Source organism: Phycodurus eques, chromosome 14 (genome assembly GCF_024500275.1).
Source record: "Phycodurus eques isolate BA_2022a chromosome 14, UOR_Pequ_1.1, whole genome shotgun sequence".
Lineage (NCBI taxonomy): Eukaryota > Metazoa > Chordata > Actinopteri > Syngnathiformes > Syngnathidae > Phycodurus > Phycodurus eques.
In genome coordinates this window covers 2,952,889-2,967,893 of record NC_084538.1, presented here as the reverse complement: position 1 = coordinate 2,967,893, position 15,005 = coordinate 2,952,889, and the positions used below count along the sequence as shown (strand labels likewise).

At 46.1% G+C, this 15,005-nt stretch overlaps 1 protein-coding gene across 4 annotated transcripts in view; it reads right to left on the bottom strand.

The window, feature by feature from the left end:
* Positions 1–15,005, bottom strand: part of stard9 (StAR-related lipid transfer (START) domain containing 9) — a 36,947-nt gene that overhangs the window by 6,944 nt on the left and 14,998 nt on the right. For 3 of the 4 annotated variants that reach the window (XM_061696456.1, XM_061696459.1, XM_061696458.1), the window contains 18 exons: positions 14,962–14,994; positions 14,817–14,878; positions 13,833–13,945; positions 12,289–12,431; positions 12,134–12,201; positions 11,803–11,900; positions 11,510–11,719; positions 11,112–11,209; positions 10,935–11,012; positions 10,737–10,814; positions 10,344–10,523; positions 9,431–9,482; positions 8,741–8,866; positions 6,818–6,900; positions 6,693–6,742; positions 6,437–6,618; positions 5,319–5,775; positions 98–5,218 (listed from right to left, as the gene is read on the bottom strand). In XM_061696456.1, coding sequence (XP_061552440.1) covers positions 98–5,218; positions 5,319–5,775; positions 6,437–6,618; positions 6,693–6,742; positions 6,818–6,900; positions 8,741–8,866; positions 9,431–9,482; positions 10,344–10,523; positions 10,737–10,814; positions 10,935–11,012; positions 11,112–11,209; positions 11,510–11,719; positions 11,803–11,900; positions 12,134–12,201; positions 12,289–12,431; positions 13,833–13,945; positions 14,817–14,878; positions 14,962–14,994 — 7,232 coding nt within the window. The remainder of the gene's footprint in view (positions 1–97; positions 5,219–5,318; positions 5,776–6,436; positions 6,619–6,692; positions 6,743–6,817; positions 6,901–8,740; positions 8,867–9,430; positions 9,483–10,343; positions 10,524–10,736; positions 10,815–10,934; positions 11,013–11,111; positions 11,210–11,509; positions 11,720–11,802; positions 11,901–12,133; positions 12,202–12,288; positions 12,432–13,832; positions 13,946–14,816; positions 14,879–14,961; positions 14,995–15,005) is intronic. The other variant, XM_061696457.1, reaches the window with a different exon arrangement.

The following is a 15,005-nucleotide window of genomic DNA, read 5'->3' as shown; positions in this document are numbered from 1 at the left end:
GCAAGTCAAGAGTTGAGCTCAGATAATTCTGCCCACGCCACCAAATCTAAAAATGATCTGTCAGTCGGATACCAGAGGTTACAAGCAGAAAGCTTACCTATCCTGGAGCTGCTGTTTTCTGAGGTTGGACGTCGCGCACTTCACCGCGAGCTCCTCCGTGGATCTGGGCGACAGCATCTTGAGCAGAGCATCCGTTTCTCCCAGGCCATAGTGCAGCTTGGCCTCGGCGAGCTCCACAGTCAGCGGCGTGGAGTTGGCCCCGAGGCCGACGGAGGCCATCACTTGCTCCCTCTCCTGACGCAGACGCTCGATCTCTCTTAACCTCGCTTCGGAGTTGAAAGCGCAACTCTCAGCCGCGTCTGAAAAAGTGCAGCGCCTGGAACGTCGACGGGTGATGCCGGCCCAGTCGTTGAACTTATCGTGCAAGGGCAGATCTTCGGGCAGTGTGTCGGGGTCCACGCTGCTGATCGGTTTAGCGTTCACCAGGACGTCGGTGCTGCACTCACTGGGCGTCAGGGATGCAGCCGGGGATGGACTGCATGTACCTCCGCAAAAAGAGAACACCAGAGGTCTTTGGTGGGCTGGTTTGGTTGATATCATGTTTTCAGATTTGGTGACATGAGCATCAATTTTCCTTGCTGTGGCACAGACGCGATCATGCAGAGAAAAGTCGTAGCAGTGAGGACTTTGTGAAGAGTTCCCTTTGGGCTGAGGACGGGGATTCCCATTATGATGAGTATTTCTTCTGTCCACTGATGAGCTTTGGAAACAATCCTCAGAGTCTTTAGGGCTTGAACAACTCATTTCACTGACCTCTTCCGGCAATTCACTAGAGCAAATGCCACAATCCAGTCCTGATGATCTGCAAGGAGAATCGGTAAAGCTCTTCTCTTCCGTGCGTTCATTCTGATTCCTCTCTCTAGGCTTCAACTGTTTTCGTACACCCACAGTAACAATGGGGGAGGAGGCTCGATCTGTGAAGGTAGTCGCAGGCTTTGAAGGATTTCTCACCCGAGGACGTTGCTTTTCTTTGCCTCCGTTTGGTCTCCAGCTGTTTTCAGTGGCGACGGTACTACGGCGGTGCAATGTCTCGGGCAAGGTTTTCTCTATGGGAGCAGATTTTACCTGCCTTTGACAACTGACAGGTGGCGTTTTTAAAGAATAGGTTTGGGGTTGGAAAACATTTGATGTCCTCTCTTCTTTGTTACCTGTCTCAGTTTTCACCAAATAGAGAGAGTCTTTGTCTGGTGAAACCGACTCAGCCCCAGTCAGTCTCAATGTGACGTTGACCTCATGGTATTTGGGCCTTTGGTGCATCTCTGTGTTCGCAGGTGTCCAAGGTCTTTCCGTCTGAACCCCGACATCCAAAGCGTTTTGAGTCGAGCAGTCAACGCTGATATTTGGGATTGATCGAGGACTCAACCCGCTGTTGCGACCCGTCCTCAGTCCCTGGAGGTCTCCCAGCAGGTCCGAAGTGCTGTGGATCAGTTTCGCAAGATGGACTGACATGCTTTCCATACTGGTCCACGTCAGAGACTCGTTCATTTGAACATGGGTCTTCGGGGCGTCCGTGTGGCTCCTTTTGTGCTGCTCCTTCCTACTTGGAGTGGCCGGTGGGACCAGCTCGGTCTGAGTGCCGTGTTCTTTCATGGTTCTCTGGGCCACGCCTTGGCTCAACTCCGGGTCAGATGAGTGGAAAAATCCGCTGGATGAGGTGGTGTTGACTGACGGTTCAATGCTGCTAAGCGTGCTAGAGAGCCCCTTGTGGGCAGCGTAGGTGCTTAGATGGGAATTGAAGGGCAAATTCTGCCTGTTTAAGCCGTTATCAACGCTACAGCACCTTGTGATAAATTTTTCAGCGACGTTCAAAAGCGGGAATTTGTGGGACAGGTCGGCGGCACTACCGAATGTAGGGTTCTTGCCGCACAAGCGGTCGCCGTCTTGCCACTGATGAACGAATGGGTTGATATCGCTGGAGGCGAAATGCATTAGGGATTCCTCAGACTTGACTCCATTCTGGAAGTCATTTGTCCTTGGTGATATCGTTAGTGGAGGTAACGAGAGTCTTTTTCTGCAATGTGTAACCTCTTTTATCATCTCCATCTTAGTGTCTACTTTGGAATTCTCAGCATTAGACTTGCTGACATCTGTTTTGCCTTCACTCTCAAGTCTTAGTTGTGTAGATGACCGTTTGCTAGAAGTTTGGTCTTCATCTGATGACGATGTCTGAGAGGAAGTGGATGAATGATGTGTTTTTCTCCTCCTGAACCTTTTGGACTTGTTCTTTTTAAGAGATGAATGACACTGTGTGGCAACATTACCCATTTCAGATCCGTAACCACTTCTATTTTTGACCGTCTTTTTGTCTTCTAACGCTGGTAACCTTTCTGAATCAGATTGAACGGTCATACTAGGACATTTGGGGTTTACTTGAGCTTTGTCAAACTTGCACTGACAATCTTGACATTTGTTGTTGCTGTAATTCCTATTGGTCACACATGTCTGAGAATCGTCCCGCAAGCGTTGACTGCTATGCTGATCCGCCCCTTTGACCGAAGGTTTATTTCCTCGTGTGGCATCGGTGAAATGGTATCCATCAGAGGATAACTTACAAGGGTGTTCAACTTCCTTTGGTGATTGTTGGTTACATGAGTGACCACAGTCAATACAGGACGTGCCTTCCAGACAACTCCCTTCGGTTATGTCTGTTTGGCAAAGCCGTGGCGCTGCAGAATCCAAAGCCTTAGAACAGTTTTCGCTACGTACTTCTTTTGAACAATCTATATTCGGCAGATTAAGCTCATTTGTTTTGTTCGTTTGACTTGTGTCATTGGTTCTATCGGTGCAGCGGTCCGACACGTCGTGGACAGTCAGCTCTTCCACGGGTTTTGCAGCTGTAACAATGGTTTTTACTTCACTTGCCCTCAATCTCTTTTCAGCAGCTTCTCCATCGTTGGTCAACCCTTTCACCCGATTGTTCTTGTTATCTCGCGTCTGGTTTTTGATTTGTTGGATTCTCTGATCATCACAATCAGAGACTAGGGTTTTACTCCAGTTGCTTTTACTCCAGTTGTTCCCATCACCACTGGTGCTAATCAACGACAACTTTAAGTGCCCTTGGACCACTTGCGAGATTCTCAAGTCGATGGCGCTGCAGATGGCCTCAGAATGACAACAATGCTTTCTTCCAGCGTTATCATTTTGAGACCCTGCCTCATTCGATTCGGCAACGACTTGTTTTATTGCTACATGCTGTCCTCTCATGTCTCCTGCAGAAGGACCATTCAATTTATGAAGTTTCCTCAACATGGAATCAGAAATATCAGCAGATCGAAGTCCAAAGTTGGAGATTTTCACATCACAGTGTTCTTTTTTGGAGTTACATGTGTTATTGTTATCAGACCAGGGAGCTCCCTGGTTGGCAACCGGTGAAGGGCTTCTTTTGGGAATTTTCAGGCTGCCCACAAATGCCTCTTTTTGCTCTTTGTTTCTCTTCCTGGAATTTTTACAAGCTGATTCACACTGCCGGGCAAAGTATGCAGTATCGGCATCTTTGGTTTCATTCCCGTCCGCAGACTCAGCACTCGTGAAGGAACAATCTTTGGTAATCCCGAGGTCTGGCAGTTCAGACTCTGACTGGACTGTAACATCTAGATTGCATAGTACTTCATCTGTCCGAATTGCTTGACCCTGTCCAGTAGGGTACATTAACAGCCGCTCTGTTTGACCACCTGAGCTATGCAGGTCCAATGCAACATCATCTTTACAGTTCTGGGAAAGAGATGATGGATCTGCAATGATTAAACACTCAGCCCTTGTGTCTGAGTGCTTCTCATTCTGTGACATCAGCTCCTCGGTTGGTTGGTCATTCAAACCTTGGCTGTTGGTGGCTATTGAACTATAACCTTGAGATAGACTCAGACCATCTGACAGACCAACCGGGCAGGAACATTCGCTGCTTTCTATTCGGAAGGGCGGAGAGTCTCTATGGATCACTGAACCACCTGCTACCTCAAGGGAGGAGCGAGCATCCATTGGCGGCAGCAGATTTATGGACAACCTCACGCCAGGAGAACCAAGGACACTTGTTTGACCAATGTTATCTTCTGTCAAATTTTGTGCAACATCTCTCAAACTGTCTCCTAATGGGATTTCAGGTGTTGATTTAAGGTGATCTTGCTGGGTCCAGTTCATCTTTGCAGGGATAACTTTAGGGTCTTGACAGCTGCCCAATTCTAGACCCATGGCCATTATCCTATTGCCGCGTGGGGGATCCGTCACAAAAGTGTACGTCGGAACCACTTTCTGGCAAGACCTCTTTACAACAGAGTACTTCTCCACAACTAGTGAGTCTTTCGACATCTCACTGTCTTCGCTGTCTGCTTCGCTCTGAGCCGCCTCCTCGCGTTTCAGCTGCTCCAGAAGAGCCGTCGCGTAAGCCGAGGATAAAGAATCGAGGGAGAACAGGCTCTCAGAGTCGGAAGCCTCTTTGCGCCCTTCTTCTTGTACTTGCCATTCGCACTTAGCCTTCCATTGTTGCTGTCGCTCCACCCACTGGCCTGTCTTGTTCATCAGAGCCTCCGTGCTGTGCCATTGCCTCGAAAACTCAAATGGACGCCTATGCTCGAGCTCCTCACATGAGATGGCTGTTTTAATGGTACTTCCACTCATCCCGCCACTATCTTCATGGCTTCTGGGAAACCGATTGGGAGAACAGTTTTTAGAACCTGATGGCAGTTTTCCCAACGCTTTGGGTCTCACAGAACTAGAAAAGGATTTGCTGGTGACTCCTGAATGGGTTTGTCTTTTTACATCATTGCAATGAATCATGGGTATGACTGTTTTGGATGCTACATTTTCTTTGCCGAGTGGCTGCACAGGGATACAAAGGGGCAACTTTGGCGTAGCTGCTGCGTTCCGGTCTGATCTGTTCTTAAAAGACAATTCTTTTTGAGGCAGCAAAGGTTTGCGTTCAGTGTACCGCCTATATTGCCGTTCTTGGGAATTTTCCTCCACCTTGGAATTCAGTGCTATGTTTTCGGAGGATCTCCCTCTTCCTTGGCAAGATTGATTTAGTCCTGTGGGGAGGTTGCCTGAACAACTCTGGGTCCTTTCCCGGGGCAGACACTCATCTGAAACCCACTTCCTACTGTTAATGCACGCAAGAGATGTGGAGTTTGAAGTCAGTTCTGTGGATTTATTTCTCTTGAGGAAGTGTCTGATGAGGCAAAATAAACTTTCAGGTATTTATTTAATATTTCAAATGTTATATTATTAGTGAGGTCAGAAAATGTTTTGTAACGCTTGTGTGTGCTTACCTGAAGATTGGGGTATGATGTGGGTACAGTCGGGACACAAGATCAGCAGAGAAGGAATGTCTCGGAGAAACAAACTTGGGTGGGGACCCTTGTTCAGAGCTCTCTGGTCCAGGGGGTAGGGCCTTTTCCAGATGCTGCAATTCCCTCTTTGCTTCCAACAGATGCCGCTTGCGGGCGATTCTCTCCAGCTGGAACTGTAGCTTTTTCCGGCGGAGGCGTCTTTCGGCACGACACAGCGCATGATGCTTCAGAAGCTCCTCCTGGACAGCTTTCTTCCTGACCCTGACAACTAGTGACGGACAATTCTCCCTCTGAACTTCTCGATCGTCCGACATAAGTTCCGCGAGACGCTCCAGAAGTGGATCCGGCCGGGAGTCCGTTTGAACGCCGAGGTCCTGGGTGACTCTCTGCTCGACGGCTAACAGGTGACGTTTCTCCTGCAGGATCCACTGGTGGACTGTTGGTTTAAGAGTCACAACAACAAAAAGTCAGGAGTTGTTTATGACATTAACATATCTCTTGTAATCACTGTGTATATTATTCTTGCAACAAATCAATTGCATGTAAACATGCCCAAACACTCAGCAATTTTTCACAAGCGTGTACCCTGGAGACCATTTATGTATTTTAGGGTTCGTTGACAGCAGTTTCACCAATCGACTCGAAATTGGGTGGACACATCGATGCACAAAAATGTTTCAAAGACCCATACGTTAAATTTAACAGGAAGTGGACCATCTTGGTTTGATGTAGCCATTTTGGGCAAGTTCTAGGGCTCGTACTTTGAAAAACCTCCTACTCGGGAATTCACCCCTAATCAGAAGCAGGTATCCAAGACAAATGGGCGATGCTGAATTGAAAAGCTTTGTTGCCTATGACATCCAACGTGGGCAAGGGAGGACGTCAAAGTATTTTGAGGATTCTCAGAGATTTTGAAAAATATTAGCCCCTACACACCTCCGCAGATCAACACAAAATTGGGTGAACATGTCTTTCATAACAGGACGCACAGAAAAGTCTCAAGGACCCAAGTATTAAACTAAACAGGAAGTCCACCATTTTAGTTTGAAGCAGCCTTTTTGGTTTAATCGCTAACCGCAGCTTTCAATTTTGCTTACTCTCGCTGTGCTGCTGCTGAAGGCGGGCTTGTTCCCTCTCCAGTTCCTTCTCGGCCCGCCTCTGCTCAGAACCGATTTCCTGGCGCAAACCCTCCACGTAGCACTGCTGCTCCTCCACACGCCGCCTGGCGGTCGACTCCTCACTGGACAAACACACCGCAGGCAGTCCTTCTTCCTCTTTGCTACAAAAGAGGCACACAAGCAAAATCAGACTGAGAAACTGGTCTGATAGAATTTTTGAGGCCTCTGTTTTTACCAATGGTCAGGAGTTGTAGGGCAAAGGTCGATGTAGGTGCCTTCACTTGCCTGAGAACAGCGAAAGCAAAACATTCAGCACCCAAAAACAACATCAACGGCTTGTTTGAGCTGATCTGCACGTACCCGTCTTCGCTCCCGGAGGACGGCTGCCTCCGCCGGGTGGTTAAAGCGGAATTTGTGAAGCCCTCCCAAGGTGATTACCATTCCTGGAGACAAGAGAGAAGTAGTGTGCACAGTGTGTTAATGTAAAGTAGCCAGGGTACGCTGTGCGCTGCATGTGTTTATCCATTGGGGGCTTGAGCAAAGCGCCACATTTAGTGTCATAATTACCTTCTATAACTGTATATTTTGTCTCTCAATGAGAATACAAATCATCCCTTAACTTGCTATAACGCTGACCCTCATTCAGGGCCAATCCCAGCTGACTTTGAGCACGAGGCGGGGTACACCCTGCACTGGTCAATCGCCAGGGAACATATCGACAAACAAACACACTCTCGGACAATTTTCAATTCACCTAACGGGTTCTGGAATGCGGGAGGAAGACGGAGTACCCCTAGAAAACCCAAACAAACACGAGGAGAACATGAAAACTCCACACAGGAAGGCCGGAGCCCGGATTCCAACCCCAAACCTCCAAACTCTGAGGCAGACACCAACCACTCATTCCCAGTGCTGCCCAAAATACAAATAAGAAATTTTTTTAAAAAAAGAACCAAGTAAAAGCCAGGGGATTTTTTTCCGCCTTTTTGCCATGTCACTGTTACTTTCTGCAACGGGACAAAGCGGACCTGGCAAATATCCATCTTCGGAGGTAACATCAGAGTCGTAACTAGGCTTTACACGATCAGGATTTTGGCGGCCGATCAGCGAGTTTAAAAAAAACGATACCGAGCACATGTTAGACACATTCCTCTATTTAAATGACCTGTTCATTTACTGTATATACTTGTGTACCTAATTGCTCAAAAAAATCTATTTACAACACATAATGTATCTTTGTTCCTCTATTTATCCACTTTTTGTGACATTTTGGTTTGTTGGTGTGCCGTGAGATTTTTCAATTGAAAAATATGTTCCTTGGCTCCATAAAGGTTGGAAATCACTGCTCTAGTCAGATCGTGTATTCTAATCAGTCAGGTCAAACCGACATTACAACGTGACAGAAAGAATGGGTGCTAACTGACCTTAATTCAATTATGTTATTTTTAATTCAATTACTTCACCCACACCGTAACTTTAGAGCATGAGTCGACAGAACGGCGGCATGTTTACGTACAACCGTTCGTGGTACCGCGAGCTTGCTAGGCTACATAACGTTTTGTTGCCTGCTTGCGAGCCGTATCGTATTCAAAGTACGAGAACATACCTCAAGCAAGCCTAAAACGAACGTCCTCTGTTGTCCTGGGCACCGGTGACCACCAACACACGTTTTCCCCCATTTTGTTTTTATAATCCAGTCGGGCGCGCTCCGCTCTTGTTGTCGTCGCCACGGTAACGTGTGTATCCGGTCGCATTTGAGTTGACAAGATAAAGCCCACCGATCGTAAAAAACGGGATGAGGTGGTATCGAAGTACAAGATTTTATTGCAGTTGTCTGACATAGTGCAATCGTGTAAGAGCAAATTTGTCTTGTAGTCTGATCCGCGCATTACGTGTTGTCTGTCTCATACATGTCTGTTCCACATCGCCGACATGTTTTTTTTCTTTAAATAACTTTATTGGCCGTCAGATATTTACAGTACTACGTCAAAAGACACGCGACAAAGCTAAAAATAAACTAGCTTTTGGATTCAAATATACTGTGCACCATGGCGACGTGGAGTAAATGTCTTTTGCGGAGCCGATCAATGACGGTGAATTATGACACCAAAGCCGATCAGCATAAAATGCTAATTATCGGCCGAGACCGATAAGGCCGATAAAATCGGCGTAAAGTCTAGTCGTTACAGTGGTGGGCCTCAGCTTATGACAGCAGTTCGCCATACAGCCTTTTGCACAGTGCTCGGAACCCCAAATAATTGCTCAACAATTGGATGGGCTGACCTTGCGCCAGTCTGCTGGGCTCGGTGACTTCCCTATCATTGAGCAGGCACGTGCGGCCTGGCACCGGCCTGAGCGTGACCACGCCGCCGTCATTTTGGATCACACAGCTGGCACCACCTGGCAGAACTAAAAAAATACAGAATTAAAAGGGTGATCAAAGGGGACGAACAGTGAAACCTCGCCAATCACAAAACCGCATTTGAGAATGATTTGCTGAAAAATAAATAAAAAAATTGACAGTGAACAGCAGCGTGATCTAGTAGTCCATTGATGCCGGAGAAAGCAGGGTGGCAAACTTCTCAAGATGATGGAGAGAAAGGTGCGGATCACAATTGGCAGTAGTTGAATTTAAAAGCTGATCAGATGCTAACAGCTAGCCGCTCAAGATAATGTACAGTAAATGCCCAACTAACGATAGCCTTTTGCGACATACTGTAAATTTAGTTCCTCCCAACATACAAAGCTCGTCTCTCAGTCGAGATGTATCACTTCAACATGCTTTCTTGACGCCAATGAACTACTTTCCTATTCGGCAGTGCTTCGGCGCCGTCTTGTGGAATCTCACGGTGTTTCAGAAAGAGCACGAAAATGTGAATAAGTGAGTTTTCAGCTAATAGCTAGGGATAGGGTCCACAAGAAAAACTGGGAATTTGTGAATGCGGGTAGTGTGTTTCTCCACTGGGATAGTACCTATTTGTGGTTCTTCAAACTGGTCTTGGGATCCAATGCGGGTAATTCCTTCCTGTAATGAAAATGGGTGAAATGATACAATAGATTCAATTCGACAATCCTTTCATTTCTAATCTCCCGCCCGCTTGTTTACTCAGGGATTTAAAAAAAAACCCACATGCGCTCTCAGGTGGCCGACGCACTTCACAAATGAGCGTCAGGCCTGAGAGGCACGCTTGTGTCAATGCCAACTCAAGAGTCCAGTCGACAAGAAAAGAGAAGTCAGAAAGAAAAGGTGATTACCTTTGCTTAATGTAGCAGAACAGAAAAATTGGAAGAGGAGGAGGAAGAATCTAGCAAAGAAAAAGATAAATATTAGTCAAGGACAGCTGCGAAAAACGTGGAAAAGGAAGAGTGAAATGGCCGCCAAACCGCCGACACAAAGGCATAAGCCAACACAACACCTGCTTACGGCCCGCGATTACAAGCGGGCCCCAAAAACAATTGACAGTCAAGAACAGAGGAACAAAAAAACTGCAATGTTTCGAATAAGCTAGGTTTTAGTTACTTTAACTAAAGCTTTTACACATTTTTACATTGTTTCATGACTCAATTATTCAACTTTTTTTATTTTTTTAAACCATAATTGTCACCTTGTTTCAGCTACCTCTGTTAAGTTACATCATTATTTATTTGATTGATGTTTTATTGATATTACATTGAATACTCTCTTTTGGTACATTTGAAGTTATTTTTACGAATCGGAAATATTTATTTGTTGTTGTTCTTGCAATACAAAAATCCCACAAAATCAGATTTTTCTTAGGGACCCTTGGTCACATGCACACACGCACGCACGCGTGCACACACGCACGCACGCACGCAAACACCCACGCACGCACACACCTCTGAATAGACATTGACCCGTCCATACCGTGAGATGGTAGAAGACCACTCCGGTGCTGAGGACGTCTCCATCCAGGGCAACCAGGTGCGGCCGCATAGAGTTGATCAGGAAGCCGGCTCGGTCCCGGTTGATGTCCACGCTGTACTGCTCCAGCAGCTCCCGCTTGTCCTGCCAACTCTCCGACCAGTCCTTGGTCAGCTGCTCCACCTGAGGAACACGGAGGATGACGGTTAAAACACATACAGTGGTACCTCGACTTACTAGTGGCCTGACATTGAGGTGGAAGCTCAGTTTACCAACAAATTGTTCTGGCAAATATTGCTTTCGGACGTTGACACGGAACGCTCACTTGTGCTTTCTCTCACAACGCGTAAACGCCGTTCACTTCGTGCGGAAAGACTGCCGAAAGATAGGCGTTACCTTCAACTCATTTTGCAGCACCATGTCAGACAGCATCCCCTCCCTCTCGTCACTCAGGGACGGACTGGGATTACGCTGCTGTCAAGGTGGGAAAAGGAAATTAATTAGTTAAATAAATAAATACATACATAAATAAATAAATAAATAAAATAAACTTAAAAAAGACGAGCCTGAGAGACTGTAAATTTGTTGACTCACCATTTCAAAGCTGAGCAGCATGCTCTTCAGCCTGTCGATCTCCTCCCTTAGCTCCCTGATCAGCCGCACATTTGCGTCCTGTGCCAACGTTACAAGGATTATTTGGAGTTTATTTCTATCACGTACAGTCGGGGGCTATCGTGAAAAAGTGGCGAGAGGAGTCACGGCGCTAATGACCTCGTTCACCCGGGGCTTGTTGACGATATTACGGGCGTGGGCGGCGTAGCGCAGGGTGCTGAGGGTCTCGTTGTAGCTGCTGGCGGACGGTGAGACGGCTGCAAGGAAAATAGCCGGCAACACATTTACATCTGCTGCAGCTAACTTAGTAGTACTCATAACATTATTCCTGCTCAAATAGCACAATACTGTACACAGGTAGTCCTTATCCCTGCTGTAATCCCTCTCTCACATACGCTCACAGATTTGAGGAACTTTGATAACTTACAAATATCATTTACTGAAATAAATATAAATATAAAATATAAATAATATTGGGCCAAGGATCGATCCCTGGGGAACTACACGTTTCTTGCATTGGAATACTCTCACTCGCTCTCTTACACTGTCTCACATACTTGCGATCATGATGGTCTTGGAGTTACCCCCCAGGCTGTCCTTCAGCAGCCAGGTGAGGACAGAGTCCCTGTAGGGGATGAAGCAGTGCCTCCTCCCCGCACTCGCTCCGCCAGATAGGAAGCTACTGTGGCTTCCCGCCGTGCTGCCGTCACCCTCCGACGCCACGCTGTTGATGCTCTGGCAGCTGCTGGACAACTGCGAGTTCTGGGCTGTGGATGAAGCAGAGGATCATTAACAACCAAGAGTGAAACCGAAATCGTTTTGAATAATATCGGAATTTGCGATCGCTAACCAAGGGCGGAAATGACGATGCCCAGCGTGACCAGCGACTTGTTGATGTTGGATCCTTCCGTTAGTCTGTCTCTGCAGTAGTTGGGATCCGCTCTCTCACTACAGACACCAACACAAACAGATTATTTGAAATTATTAAAAAGGCGCAATGTGAAAATTCAGCCTTAAAGAGAACATATTATAGAAGATTTCACTGAATACTTAGGAGTACTTTTTTAATTTTTCAAAAATGTGTAGAATTTTAAGGAAAACATGAATTTAATCCAGTTTGGAAAAATACTATTTATGTGTGCAGACACTAGGGGGCAGCTTTGTCAATGACAGGGTCTCACCTCCCTGCCAAGTCCACCAGGTTGATCTTGCTGACGGTTTCTGAAGGACGGTTGTTCTCGAGTATGGCCTGTGACCATCAAGTTGGACCATAATGAGATTCTCTGCAATAAAATGATACCATTTCCACGTTTACTATTAACCGCGGTGGTCATACCTGAGTGTACTGGATGGTGAAGATGGCGTGGGAGCGGCTGCTGGCTTCGTGGTTGTGCGTCGCCGCTGTGATGCGGTTGGCGATGCCCGCCTCCAGAAGGTTCACGGCCTGCTGGCAGTCTGACACCACATGTTGCGAGAGGTCTGGGGAAAAAAAAGGAAAATAAAAAGTGACGAAATGGTGTACGTGAAAAAAAACATTGAATGGTATTAAACATTGTTACCTGTGTAATACAGTCTATGTTAAGGGACAGTGGAATTTGAAGCAAACTGAAAAGGACTCGAGGGTAAGAACCGAGGAAGACTAGATTGAACACACAAAAAAAAAAAAAAACACAGACCCACACAAAATTGTGGCGCGACCTCGTAAGGACCAGCTGGAACACAAATACTCTTCACATATCGTGCACACAATAAAATTAAAATGACTATTAAGACTAAAACCCCAAGAGCGGAAGGTAGTCACGTAACTCCTGGAAACATGAGCTTGGACGCACACAACATTGTGGAGCGACCACATTTCTGAAGGCATTTATTGGAGGCATCCATTGGTCTTAAGCGGGGTCACGGCATTTATCGGCGGGACGGACACTAACTGAGGAACTAGGGCTGACTTTCAAGCCGCTGGAATGAGGCGAAACGTGCGCAACAGATGAGTTGTGGTGACTTCGAACGCAGCACGCGGTGCGTTCAAGTAGCCGTGGAGGGCCGTCTCTTAAACCTGCGTAAACGGTGCTCTCAGGAAATGATCTCACTTCCTGCGGGCACCTGGGATTTCTCTGGACGCAGACAATGAGTGGATGTGAACCCAAAAAAAGTCTGGGGAAAAAATGACTCAGAACAAAGAAGTCTGAACTACATTTCTTTTCACTGACCATGGTATTAAATGAGCATTCATCACTTTTTCTTGGACAGGTTTTGTGTATTTTTAATGGAACGAAACCATGGAAGCTGGAGCAAACTCACCTTTACGGTCTGGGGCCCTGAGATTTCCCAGGGGCCACACAAATGTTACAAAAAAAATCATTCACCGTTTTCTTTGATTTACAGCAATTATTATTTCTCTAGTCTTAATTTCCACGCTTTAGAACATATTAAAGTGAGTTATCTGTCGTGATTCTTTAGACCACTCCTCCCTTCTCATGCAATGGACTATTCCATGTTATTGAGCATTAGCAGACTTAATTCAGGAAGACGGTAGCAAAGCAAACTTGTTGGCACGGTTGTGAGCAAAATGAAGCAGAATGGTGAAAATTACAAAACATAAATGTAAATATTTACTCGTTTCAGCCGCCATAGAAGACAGACCAAATGCAAAAAAAAACTTATTGTACTGATGTGCAAACATTTTACCTGGTTGTAATTTCATGATTGAGTGATTTTGATGAGGTCACCCAAGGGCCTTCATAATGATATTAACCCAAATGCTTTTTACATAAAATTTAACCAAGATTAAAAGTAATTAAATAAATATATAAAATAAATCTCAACACCATCTTGTGATAAGAATGTGTGTGTACGCGGCTTTCGATGGCAGGTGCTCACCTTGCACGTAGGGCCCTTTCTCGGGATGCTCCCTGACTCTTAGCGAGGTTCTCGTCTTCCGCTCGCTGCTGCCCAGCAGGTCTCGCACTCGCTCGTTGTAGATTTCCAGAAAACTGCACAGGCGAAATGAACAAAATCTAAATTCATTGGAAGACCAGAATCTCCTTTCCCCCCCCCCCCTGATAATTCACAGCAAAGTCGAGTGAAAACCAACACAGGGATTACATGACTATGCTTGAGACTGCATTATGCAAGGTGACAATAGAGTGTTATACAACCGCATCGCCACCTGTAGGGGCCAAAGGGTATTTACTGAACTGCAGGGAGAACCGGGCCGGGGGAGGCATAGTGTGCGCACCTTGGCCACCAAGGACAGTCTATCACATACATAATAAATACGCAAAGAAGACGGTCACAACTTGGTAAGCCGCAATACTTTTAGCTGTTGTTGTGAAATCATAAATATATGCCTGTGAGCATTGTGATATTGTATGTCTACATGTGTTGCTGCATAGTTTTGAGTTCAAATATTTGTTGCTTAAAGGAATATAGCTACCGCAACATCAACGCTAGTTGCGTTAGCCTGTCTAACTCGTTTCGCATTGTTTGTTAGCATGGAATGACAGCTTTACAGATGCCAAGTCTGCTTCAAATGAGTCTATATGGCTACAGCTGGTGGAACTGGTTACGGTTAAGGTAATTACAGCTACATGGTGTAAAAACAGATTTTTTTCAGCAACACGCCTGATTCATTATATTTGAGGGCATTCGTATAAAAACACCACTTGGTTCTGCTGTGCAAACTTGATTGTCTTTCATGTTGTGTGAGTGGTAGGGCGCAGTGTTGAGCGAAAAAGGTGCGCAAACACATTCGAGAACAGGAAAAACAAGTTCATTACAATTTGTTTGCCCCCAAGCTTTGAAGGCTAACTAACATGTTTGGATTTCGAGTATAAATAAGAGAAGACGCAAAAGAAGCATTACCTGATCTCCACTCTGCTCGAGTTCTGCCCGTCGGGAAGCGTATCCTGAGACCGGAACAGGCCCTTTAAGGACAAGCCAGGTGCAATTTGTTGAAAGTAACTTTTGCTAAATTAAGACAAAAGCATATTTGAATCTGCTAGCGTACCTGACAGATTCGAGGAGTCAAACCAGTGGAGTCCTGACGTCACA